This window comes from Physeter macrocephalus, chromosome 1 (genome assembly GCF_002837175.3).
Source record: "Physeter macrocephalus isolate SW-GA chromosome 1, ASM283717v5, whole genome shotgun sequence".
Taxonomy (NCBI): Eukaryota; Metazoa; Chordata; class Mammalia; order Artiodactyla; family Physeteridae; genus Physeter; species Physeter macrocephalus.
In genome coordinates, this window is record NC_041214.2 from 133,524,753 (window position 1) to 133,538,124 (window position 13,372).

General features: G+C 33.5%; 1 protein-coding gene across 1 annotated transcript in view; it reads left to right on the forward strand.

Annotated features, from left to right (window-relative positions):
- Positions 1-13,372, forward strand: part of USP25 (ubiquitin specific peptidase 25) — a 141,245-nt gene that overhangs the window by 87,237 nt on the left and 40,636 nt on the right. Inside the window, exons 11-17 of the mRNA XM_024120127.3 lie at positions 1,375-1,502; positions 1,824-1,919; positions 3,104-3,265; positions 4,103-4,329; positions 7,330-7,400; positions 9,523-9,751; positions 11,187-11,387. Of these exons, the coding sequence (XP_023975895.1) occupies positions 1,375-1,502; positions 1,824-1,919; positions 3,104-3,265; positions 4,103-4,329; positions 7,330-7,400; positions 9,523-9,751; positions 11,187-11,387 (1,114 nt within the window). The remainder of the gene's footprint in view (positions 1-1,374; positions 1,503-1,823; positions 1,920-3,103; positions 3,266-4,102; positions 4,330-7,329; positions 7,401-9,522; positions 9,752-11,186; positions 11,388-13,372) is intronic.

Genomic DNA, 13,372 nt, shown 5'->3' on the forward strand with positions numbered 1-13,372 from the left:
TAATAGTAATTTTAGGTGTGGATTAAAGCTAACTAAAAAAAATTCTTTCCATTGCCGTGGGAGAACAAAGCAAATAAGCAAACTTTGCTCAAGAAATTTTAAAACTTAAGAGATGTTTCTAATATTAGATCTTCCATAACTTTCTCTAGTCAGTTTCAGGTAATATCCATAAAGCAAATTCCTTAAACTTCAACTTTTTAGTAAAAGGTAAACCAAATCCAACTCAGGAAATCTCAATTCAGGTAATCATTAGCATTTTGTGAGGGAGAAATAGTTTTTAATAACCATTTAATTTTATTGATTTTATTTACAGAAAAGTAGCAGCTTTCAAGATCATATCAGTTTGCCACATGTGCAGTTTCTGCTTTTCTTTTTCTTGGATGTTTGAATTTAAATTAGCATACTCTTAGCTTATTGACATTTATGTGGTGACATTTTGTGGCACTTGAAAATACCATACACGATATAGTATGCAACAATTTCTTTTTACAGAAGTACATTGCATGGCTTAAAATAAGCACTTTAGAAATACTTGTTACACTATTTTATACTTCTGTATTTGTTAATTCACAAGTTTGTTCCTTTTTCTTTCTCTTTAAATAAATAAGGGTTATGTAAGCTTGAATCTGTTTATTGAAATAATTTTGAAGTTTTGTTGCATTTCACGCTTAACTGAACAGTTGCCAAAGTGTGTGGAGGAGTTGCCTCATAGCAGTGAGGCATTCAGTTCTTTAAGCACTAGTCATTTTTTAAAATATTAAATGTAGTTATCATCAGTATAAACTCTGTCTGCTAGTGATAGATCTTTTTCTCAAATTTGTCAAAATTCCAGTGGGAACATTAAATTTAAAACAGGAAAGTATCAGTTTCTAGTTTTAGCATGAGAATTGTGATCATTTATGCTATAAAATATTTTTTTTCATTAGTGTACTACCGCTTACATGTTACTTTGTCACAGGTTTTTGACAGTGTGGTTGATTGTATTAAGTATATGTGCCATTCCTGGTAGTAATTGTGACATAATATTGAAGAAGCCAGAAAACTTGAGATACTAAGCCATACTTTTATTCAGTGTCTTTCTCTTTGGGTTAGAAATTCTAATGTAAAGAATTAATCATTGAAGAAGGAGAGTCATTAGAAGATTTTTCTCTTTCCTGGTTGTGTGTTACCCCACTGGAATTTTCAAAAGGTGTGAAAAACTTTTAGGAGGAAGTTGAGTTTTAACTAAATTTCATACCCAATCAATTATTTGTGATGTTAGCATTATGATGATGCATATAAAAATGCCACTGCTAACTAACATCCTGTGCCTAAAATTGCAATGGAGAAAACAGAAAGGTGATATTAAGGGGTTTTGTTATTGTTTTCTTTCAGCATTGGTTTACTGAACTACCACCTGTGTTAACGTTTGAATTGTCAAGATTTGAATTTAATCAGGCATTGGGAAGACCAGAAAAAATTCACAACAAATTGGAATTTCCTCAAGTTTTATATCTGGACAGGTATGGTTTGGTATACAGCATGCCTTAGTTTTGAAACAGTTCAGTATGCAGTGAAGAGTTATTGTGCTTAGAGAAAATTTTTGCTTAATTTCCTTAAAATAATCTTTACTTTTTGCATAATGTATCTAATACTGTTTGTCAAGGCAAGTATAGTTACTGGGAATAATGTTATAAGGAAAAATACTAATTTGTATTGTCTGTATGATGTTTTATTATAAAATTTTGGGTGAGTTGATCTTCTGTGGTGATGGCTAGACTTAATATTGTGTCTACTTCTATATTTGCAAATACTAATAATTGCTGTATTCTTTTTCCTGATAGATACATGCATAGAAACAGAGAAATAACAAGAATTAAGAGGGAAGAGATCAAGAGACTAAAAGATTACCTCACAGTATTACAACAGAGACTTGAACGGTATTGAAACTTTTGTGAAATTGTGAGCTAACTATAGGAAGTCACATTTTTAGTGACTATCTAGAGCTTTAATTTAAAATTTGCTTTGAATGATTTGTGATTCTAGGAGTAAATAATCATTCTGGATTGATATTTTGGTTGAATAGTTTAGGCTTGCGTTTCATTAGAGACTAAAATAATTCATAGTTGGCATTAGAAGATGATTTTATTGTTTAAAATGACATATTCCTACCATCAAGAGGTAATACGCATGGTACTAAAAATAGATGTAAAGTTAAACTAATCTATGATTGAGATTTCTTCCTGTGTGAGACTAAATATTACTCTTGAGATTTCCCTTAAAACGAATGGTAACTGAGTTTTTCTCCTTAACACAGAAGATACAAACTCAGATAGATGCCTACGAGAGGCTCAGGGAGGCTTTATAAAGAAGGGAAGCAAGTCAAGCGTAAGCTGGTGGACCAAGGGAGTCCGAGAGCACGTCCCTGTGGAGAGAGGGTGGCTGCTGTCCGCACTAGTAGGCGGTGCCACGCGTGAACATCATCTTCCTATTGTCTGTAGCTTCGCATTGTTTCCAGAAGAAGCCAGAATCTAGAGCATGAAATATTCTGTAGTTCAGACAAAAGTCTACAGGCTGAAATGTGGTCTGAAAGATCCCAGTTTGCAACCTCTGATCTAATCTGTATTCCCTTGTTTTAGTATTAATTTGAAAGTTAATAGCCTAAAACTTTTTATTCAGAGTAATATGTTATTTTTCAGTAGTTTTAATTCTTAAAAGATATCAGTAATCATATTGAAAAATAATCAGACGTAAACGGTGGGAGGATAATATTAGTCACCATCTTGAGACCAGATAACAGATCTAAAAATAAAAGTCTCAGGACATGGAAATGTCAGTTTTCATTTTACTATTGGGTTACAACTTAGAGCAGCATCTAAAATTTATAGCAGTATATGCACACATTCAGTCTTAATCAGCTTTGGTTTTGTGTTCCTTTGGAGAACATTTAATTTATTTCTTGAGTGTAAATTTAGTTTTACCATCTTCATTTGAAAGCAAAATTAATTTCATTGTTGAGGAATATTTATTGAAGTGTTTTTATTGTTTTATAACAATTATTGAAAAAAAAAACGAAATCGCTTTATACACAAATGAAAGCATTCATACATTTTATGGTTAACAGGTATTTAAGCTATGGTTCGGGTCCCAAACGATTCCCTTTGGTGGATGTTCTGCAGTATGCGTTGGAATTTGCCTCAAGTAAACCTGTTTGCACTTCTCCTGTTGATGATATTGATGCTAGTTCCCCATCTAGTGGTTCTGTGCCATCACAGACATTACCAAGGTAAAACGTTTTCTTGATAGAAGAGACAGCTGTGTTACTGTATTACATAATAATGTAATTGATGCCTTTAAAGACGGTTTTATAAAATGCATGTTGTGATTTATTTTAGTGAACTCTAAAAGGTGACATTCACTAGAAGGTTGTATGCTTCTGGGGCTTTCTTATTTCATTGTTTCAATGGATTTTATGGTTGTGGATTGAAATTTTCATCATACTTTTTTTCCATTCAGCATTATACTTTAGGTTGTATGTTATATGTATCAACCTTTCATCCATGAAAATACTACTGTTAAATTAGAAAATTTTCGGTAATGTGAGCTGCTAAGCATTAGTAAGGGAAGGTTTTATAATTCTGGTATATGTAAGATTTGTATAAATAAATATGATTAAGCCATTTCTACTATAAAGCCCCGATTTTATTGTAATGTAGCTCCATATATTAAGAATCTCTGGGGCTTCCCTGGTGGCGCAGTGGTTGCGCGTCCGCCTGCCGATGCAGGGGAACCGGGTTCGCGCCCTGGTCTGGGAGGATCCCACATGCCGCGGAGCGGCTGGGCCCGTGAGCCATGGCCACTGAGCCTGCGCGTCCGGAGCCTGTGCTCCGCAATGGGAGAGGCCACAACAGAGGGAGGCCCGCATACCACAAAAAAAAAAAAAAAAAAATGAATCTCATTAGGTTATTAGATTAATCCACATATTTCTGGGGGTTTTTTTAAAGAAACTTTTTCTTTTTGAAATTATAAGCCAATTTAATGCTATTTGTTTGGCACATAATCATTGTCCAGAGCTTCAACTTGAAAAGTTTAATAATGAATATTCTGTGCTTTAAAAATACAGCACAACAGACCAGCAGGGAGCTCCTTCTTCAGAACTGCCAAGCACATCACCCGCATCAATAGCTGCCATTTCATCGAGATCAGTAATACACAAACCATTCACTCAGTCTCGGATACCTCCAGATTTGCCCATGCATCCAGCACCAAGGCACATAACAGAAGAGGAACTCTCTGTGCTAGAAAGCTGTTTACATCGCTGGAGGACAGAAATAGAAAATGACACCAGAGGTAAGAAGCTTCTCATAACAGAGCTCCTCTACCTCAGATGGACATGATTAATGTTAGAATTGAGAAGGGAAGTCACCTATGGATATGGGTTTCATGTGTAAATATTAATAAAGGTTTTTTTTCCCCCTACAAAGTGTTTTCTATAAGATAAACTAGTTTGGCTTCCTTTTTTATGACCTTAATGTCAGGTATAGAGAGACCAAAAGATTTTCCCTGGATTACTTAGCTAATTAATGACCTAACAGATGGTCTGATTTTCTGGTTTAGTGCTCTAAATTTATATCGAACTGGTATTCACAGGTACTCCATTGGTGAAACATCATACAGCATCAGATTTTGTACTTAATCAGTTATGTACCTCCCTTGATGTTTGTGCCGTGAGTTCAAGTGATACAGTGTTTTCTTTAGGGTGAAGAATTAGAAATGTGAATTTTAATATTCAGTCTGCTCTAGTAGGTTTCCAAATATGATCTATTAGCTCAGTGCCAGTCTATAACGAGTTTAACTGGCATGTAGTAAAATAAGAAAAGTAAGGACAGTGCTCTGTGGGGTGTGTGTGTGTGTTAGTGTTAAGTTGCCATCTGTCCATGCTTGGAAGGAACTCTCCTTTATTCTGAAATTATCTCCTTTACTTTTATCCTACTTTACTGTTGTTAAAATCTCCTTTTTCTTAAAATGAAGTGATATTAATATTTTATGGTAGTTTTGTCATAATTTTTCTTGCATGTCAAAATATAATAACCTATTATTGCTCCCTATTTTTATCCTAATTTTATTGATCTATGAAAAAAACATCTAGGAGTTACTCTTTTTATACCAAAAGGTTGGACTTGTACTAAACAATATCACTTGTTAGATTTTAAATGCCCAGCTAGATGCTTTATAGACAATATGGAAATAAAGAGCAGTCTGTATTTAATAGGGAGTAAATAGGGTGTGGTGGCAACTAACAGCATCAGTAACTAAAGATTTTCCTTAGTATTTTTCATATATAAGGAAATTTTTTGTATTTGAAATCACTAGTAAACATTAACTAAGCACATAGTTTTTCCTGAATACTGTGCTAGGTGTTGGATAATTTTCTAGTGGACTTGGCAGATTGTGTTTGTTTTCATAAGATTACATTCAGAAGGCTGAAAGCTAAGAACTTTTGACACCAAGGTAGTAGCATTGAGAGAGGAAAGAAATGAATTTGGTATATTCTTTGATGTGAGTCATTGACAAGAGGGAAAGGGTGGGGAATCAGGGATGATTCCCTTAGTTGTTCATAGTGATAGTACTACATAGATGGAATGCACTTTGGAAATGAGCAAACTGGTGGGGAGCAGGCCCCCACCTTGGGGGAGGAAGTAGGAATATGATGAGTCCACTTCTGGCCATTTTAAGTGAGAGGAACTTGAGAGACATGTCATAAGGTTTTGGACCTATAATACTATGCATCAAGTATTAAAGATTTTCCTTGGAATATTTGTTTTCTCTCTTTTATCCCTGATGATATTTGCTGTTAGCATTATTTTTTAAACTATTACATAGTATTCCAATATATGAATATGTATAATTTATTCAATTTCTGTATTGTTACTCACTACCAATAAAGCTGGCCTTCTGCATACATATTAACATACTTTTTGAGTTGAATATATTAAAAATGCCATTTCTGATCCAAAGTGTATATACTTAAAATTTTGACTATTTAAAAATTTCCCTCCCAAAACGATGAGGCAGTTTACATTCCCAATAATTTTGTGTGAGAGAACCTGTTTCCCAGTATTCTCCCTAGCTCTGGGCACTTTTTGATTTGTGGTAGTCTGATAGTTGAAATGAAAATGGTATTTCAGTGTCTTGATTTGCATTTCATTAATTATGAGTGAAATTCTATTTTTATATAAATTTGTGACCTTTGCCCATTTTTTATATTGAACTATTTGTCTTTCTCTTATTGCTTAATAGAAACTTTAATGTTTTGGGTATTAACCTGTTGCCTGTAGTGTATGCTGCAGATAATATTTTTCCAGTTTGTCATTTGATTTTCTTTATGTTGGTTTTTGTTTTGTTTCTATAATAATAGATTTTCTTAAATTTGGGGAGGGAGTCTTTTCATTTATGGTTACTGGGTTTTCTAACAAGCTGTAAAAGGCCTTTCCCTAGTCTAAAGTTCCTAATTTTCTTTTGTAGTCTTTGGTGTTTTTTTTCCTGATTCTGTTTAACAGCTTCATAGTATAGTGTGGTTATACTATAATTTAACCATTTCCCTATTGACAAATATTTAGGTTGTCTCTACTTTTTAAAAAACAATTATGGGCAACATAACTGTGAAACATCCCTGCCTCTAAATAATTTTGTAGGAGAGATTTCTACTGGAAGTAGAAATAATGAGTAATGGGAGTCTCATAACTTTATTTCCATTGGTGATTATAGTGGATTTTTATTCATTTACTTCTGTACATACACATATATGTATGTGTGTGTGTGATGTGTGGTGTAGTTATTTTATTTCACTCCAAAGGTTTTCGTATAGGTTATCGATCCCCTTTTCCACTTATGTGCCCTAATTTCCTCTGGCTCCAAACTTACATATTTTGACACAGGGGGAACTTCATCAAGATAAAGAACTTTATTCTTGATTTAGGGCAATAAAAGAATAAACTACAGGAAAAAAATAAAGTTTTTCCTGTTTTATACAAATATGTAGGGGGGGTTAGCTTTAATTTTCACTGGAAACTTCCTTTATAAATTTGAACAAAGTTCAGTTTTATTGGCTCTGCACATTTTTTAAATAAACCGTATTTGTTTTTGTTTTTCATTTTTCATTTGTACTATATCTTTTATTAAGAACTAAATTTCATTTTATACAAATTCTGAATAGTAAGTTTTAGAACAGTTTTAGAAAACTTTCTTATTCCTCTAACATATTGGTAGGAAAACCCTTATTCCCTGCCTTGTAAGTCTCAGTAGAAACATACTTGATGTTAATCATTAAATGGCATCTTCTATCCTTAGATTTGCAGGAAAGCATATCTAGAATCCATCGCACAATTGAACTAATGTACTCTGACAAATCTATGATACAAGTAAGTTGAATTTTGAGCTAGTAAGCATTATCAAAATTATTTACATATTTTAATTTATCTTTATGTTATTATAATTCTCATACTTTTTGTTATAAAATTGTTGAACTTTAAGATTTTTATATTAATATTTTCCTCATTCAGTTGTATTCTCATACTGTATTTATTGCCTACCTTTTTATTCTTCTATAGTAAAATTTATCAAAAATTTCCAAAAGGCCTTAGCATTTAAAAAAAAATTCTATGGGAAAATAATATGGTTATTTAACGATATTAAGATTATGGGAGTGGGGCTTCCCTGGTGGCACAGTGGTTAAGAATCCGCCTGCCAATGCAGGGGACACGGGTTCAAGCCCTGGGCCGGGAAGATCCTAGATGCTGTGGAGCAACTAAGCCCGTGCGCCACAACTACTGAGCCTGCGCTCTAGAGCCTGTGAGCTACAACTACTGAAGCCCGCACACCTAGAACCCATGCTCTGCAACAAGAGAAGCCACCACAATGAGAAGCCCGCGCATCGCCATGAAGAGTAGCCCCCCACTCACCACGACTGGCTCCAAACTTACATATTTTGACACAGGGGGAACTTCATCAAGATAAAGAACTTTATTCTTGATTTAGGGCAATAAAAGAATAAACTACAGGAAAAAAATAAAGTTTTTCCTGTTTTATACAAATATGTAGGGGGGGTTAGCTTTAATTTTCACTGGAAACTTCCTTTATAAATTTGAACAAAGTTCAGTTTTATTGGCTCTGCACATTTTTTAAATAAACCGTATTTGTTTTTGTTTTTCATTTTTCATTTGTACTATATCTTTTATTAAGAACTAAATTTCATTTTATACAAATTCTGAATAGTAAGTTTTAGAACAGTTTTAGAAAACTTTCTTATTCCTCTAACATATTGGTAGGAAAACCCTTATTCCCTGCCTTGTAAGTCTCAGTAGAAACATACTTGATGTTAATCATTAAATGGCATCTTCTATCCTTAGATTTGCAGGAAAGCATATCTAGAATCCATCGCACAATTGAACTAATGTACTCTGACAAATCTATGATACAAGTAAGTTGAATTTTGAGCTAGTAAGCATTATCAAAATTATTTACATATTTTAATTTATCTTTATGTTATTATAATTCTCATACTTTTTGTTATAAAATTGTTGAACTTTAAGATTTTTATATTAATATTTTCCTCATTCAGTTGTATTCTCATACTGTATTTATTGCCTACCTTTTTATTCTTCTATAGTAAAATTTATCAAAAATTTCCAAAAGGCCTTAGCATTTAAAAAAAAATTCTATGGGAAAATAATATGGTTATTTAACGATATTAAGATTATGGGAGTGGGGCTTCCCTGGTGGCACAGTGGTTAAGAATCCGCCTGCCAATGCAGGGGACACGGGTTCAAGCCCTGGGCCGGGAAGATCCTAGATGCTGTGGAGCAACTAAGCCCGTGCGCCACAACTACTGAGCCTGCGCTCTAGAGCCTGTGAGCTACAACTACTGAAGCCCGCACACCTAGAACCCATGCTCTGCAACAAGAGAAGCCACCACAATGAGAAGCCCGCGCATCGCCATGAAGAGTAGCCCCCCACTCACCACGACTAGAGAAAGCCCGCGAGCAGCAACAAAGACCCCGTGCAGCCAAAAATAAATAAACAAACAAATAAATAAATAAAAGATTATGGGAGAAGATAAAGGGCTCAATTACATTTTAACTTCTGAGGCTCATATAATGGCTTATTATATAAGCCATTTTGCTGAACTCATCCATCAATTTATAACTGTGAAGATTTAAACAAATGTGCTGTATAAAAAAATGTTCATCATAAGTTCTTTATTCGAAAGAAATAAATAGATCAACAAATATATTTCCAAAGTTTTGCAAATCATCTTATTTACATACCTGTCTGTTTTACATGTCTTTAGTTTGCTTATCCTCTCCGCCCCCTGCCTTCTTTTATTTCATAGTTTAATTTTTTCAAAACTTTAATCCCAGCCAATTTACTCTTGTTAAAAAACATATGCTTCTATGGGATCCTCCAATCAGATGGTTTGTGGGTCATGGGATGTGGTGTAATAGACTACATAACTACAGTTTAACTCTTCTTCTTCATATTTAGGTTCCTTATCGCTTACATGCTGTTTTAGTTCATGAAGGCCAAGCTAATGCCGGGCACTACTGGGCATACATTTTTGATCATCGTGAAAACAGGTGGATGAAGTACAATGATATTGCTGTAACAAAATCATCATGGGAAGAGCTAGTGAGGGACTCTTTTGGTGGTTATAGAAATGCCAGTGCATACTGTTTAATGTACATAAATGATAAGCCACAGTTCTTAATACAAGGTAAGAATATGAAATATATAGGGTGGTATATATTTTTAAATAAGTAATCTTTTTATGTGACTCTGGTCTCTGGTGTGATTAGTTAAGTGTAGTTTACTAAAGAGTGTGATGAATATGATTAGGAAATGCTGTTGGGTTATTGTAGGTGAGAAAACTGGAATTGAAAAGTAATGTGACCAGGGCTGAAAACTGGAATATATTTTGTATTCAAAGTTAACTATTAAGTAACTATTATAAAATGTAAATCAGACTTTTTTCTCCTTGTTAAAATTCCTTTAATGACTATGTCACACATTGACTCATATTCAAGCTCCTTAACCTAACATAAAAAGCCTCCATTTTCTGGCCTCTAATTGTCTCTCCAGCTTCATTTATAACTATTGTCCATTTCAAACTTTATGTACTTTACTAATATTTGAACTTCTTTGGCTCACACCAAATCATTTCACACATTTATATCTATATATTCTTATGTTTTCTGTTTTTATTTTTTTGCCAGTAATGATCTTATTTCTTTCTTCTTTTGCCTAATTCCTTCTCATCTCTCAAGATTCAATTCAGATGTCATCTGCTCTGCCAAGTTTTCCTTCACCTGCCACAAAGTATCCCTCCTTGTGTTCTCATAGCATACCTCTATTGGGCACTTATTATGTGTTGGAATTGTATGTTGACTTGTCTTGCCCACTTTACTCTGATCTGCTCAAAGCCAGGGACCATTTCATACTATGTCTTAATCTTTTTATTTCTCATATTCTAATATAGGCTTTGCATATAAAAAGCACTTAATAAAGGTTTGTTGAGACTGATAAAAATAAACTTTCCTTTTGTATTTAACCATTTAGCAAAACTAGTTAGGCAGTTCATTTATGACTGAAAGCTAAAATTTATTTTGTGTGTGTGTGGTAGAGGTTGAGTAACCCTTTTAAGTACTACTTATGTGATGTTTAAAGAAATCTTGCTATATTGATTGGTTTTCAAATTGCATATAAGTATATTGGTATACTTAACTGCTTCAGATGAAAAAGAATTTTAGTTCTATTTTGAGCTTTTGAGGTTATGAGTTATTTCTTCTCATTTTGTGGTAAGTTTTACTTCATGAATAATCAAACGTCTGGTATTTTATAATAGAAAAAGTAGAACTATGTCAGTGTTTGAAAAGTAGGAAACAATTTTGGCCTTATGTCTTGTTCCATTTTTTTTTACTCTTCAGCCTAAAAGTAAAAGCTGAGAACATTACCTATAATGGATTATCAAATATTTGCATCATTGTTTTTCTGAGCATTTGTTTGAGTTTGCTTTTAATATATAGGTAATATTGATTCGCCAAGTGGTAATAATTTGTACTTTAAATACATTTGAAGCACCTTCTATTTTGAGCTTTGCATTTTTCCTTTAATCCTTAATTTTATAATAGTTTTTGAAATATGATTTGCAGAGGAGTTTAATAAAGAAACTGGGCAGGCCCTTGTTGGAATAGAAACACTACCACCAGACTTAAGAGATTTTGTTGAGGAAGACAACCAGCGATTTGAGAAAGAACTAGAAGAATGGGATGCACAGCTTGCCCAGAAAGCTTTGCAGGAAAAACTTTTAGCATCTCAGAAATTGAGAGAGTCAGAGTCTTCTGTGACAACAGGTTAGTCCACTTTTATTGCATTTTATTATCAATATCATATTTATTATTGATATATTTTTATAAAATATGCTCATTGAAAAAGCAAAAACAACATAAAACTTTAGTTATCCTAAAATATGAAGACTCCAGTAAAAATCATCTGAAATTCCATCACTCAGAGTTAATAAAAGGCAACAATTTAGTTTACCCCTTTGCCAGATAACACTGTATGTACATACATATCGGTTTCAAGTTACATGAGATGATTCTGCTAACACTCCCTCTACCTATTCTGCCTACTTTGACTGACAAGATGCTTAGAAAAACTGAAACCGCAGGGAACCCAAGCCAATTCACTAAAGCTATCAAAGGAATGAACTCTAATAATTTCATATTTGAGCAAAATAACACTACTGGTAAATAGTATTAATTCATGTAGAGTATTTATTTGATTTTTTTCAGAATTCTTAAAGTTAAAAACAAAATTAGCAGGAACTAAATATTTAATATATTCCAAGCAAAAATCTGTATAGATCTGTAAAACAAATGAGAAGATAAGTGTATAAAAATATAAATATTAAACATTTTACAATTATTAGGTGATGAAATCAAAATATTAAGAATAACACTGTACAAAAATATGTTCTAGCAAAGCTGAAAATACAATGTCTAATGATTTTTTTAAGATTAATTTCATCACTTAAGTTGTCAAAATATTTTAGGATGACATTTTGTACTGTAGGAAAGGTGCTCTTTCTGTGTAGTGGTTGGGGAAATGAGAAGAGATAAATTAAACAGATATTTTCTTTAACCCCATTTGTCTCTTTCTCTCTCTCTCTCTCTCTCTTTTTTTTTTTAAATAACTGAGTGGATCATTTTGAATCACCCTTTTTTTGTAAGATCTGTGTGTTTTGTTTTTATTTTTTAAGAAAGCATTTTAGGTGTTTGTTTAATTTCATCTTTTATAGACAGATTCCCATGCAGCTTTACCTAGGTAGGTTTCAGCATTATCTTCTGAACTTTAGAAGGAATTATTCTTTCAGTGAGAGATTTGTAATACCACAATATGGTATGGTGACTGATGTAGGCATGCACAGATCTTTCCAGACTTGGAACTTGTTCTCATATGAATTGAATAGTTGAGTCCTTGATCTTGATTGTAAGTGACATTGATTCAGAATTTTTAAAAAACCAAGATAATGGTATTATACCAACAAAGATACCAACATATTGATACAGAAATGCAGTACAGTATATCTGAATACCACCATTGTAGTCTCTGGTGAGCTCTGCCAGAGGAGGACTGTACTTTCTTCCTGTACGTCAAGGGCCACTGTGTAGAACAGGTGAAACTCTATAGTTTCACAACAATGCAGTTTCAATATAGTAACTTTGTCCATATTAGTAGGAAGTAAAATAGCTCAGTAGATATCAAGGTTTCTGAGTTCAAATCACAGTGTAGTAACTATGTTATAGTTCCTTTCATTTTTGAGTCAGTTCCATCTCTTTGTGATTTCATCCCTTGTCTTCTGTACATATCCTTTCCAAATTACTCCCCAGAACTTGCCCAAAGATGGAGCTACTCTGTTATTCTTTGCTTAACTTTTAAGTGCTCCAGTTGCATGGCTCTTCTTATCTTATTAGTGGCAGGACAGGGCTGCATAATTGGCGTGATAGTAACACCTAAGCACTCAGATGAAGGTGAGTGCTCCAGTCATTGGTTAAGCTCCAACCCTATTATTCTTGGCTCAGTTATATTTTGTAACATCAAAATATTAAATTCTATACAGTCTCTTTCCCTCTTTTCTGTTTCCCACAAGACTGTCTAAATTTACAGACCTAACACATTTTATTTTTACTAAATCAGACTAATACATATTCCCCACTAATATTCCTGTCTGACAGGACTAGCCAACTTTTCCCCATCATTTACATTTGTCATCTTATATTCCCTCGCTGTGAAAAGGCCACATGTGTGTATGCTTCATACCCTTTTTATCCTGATC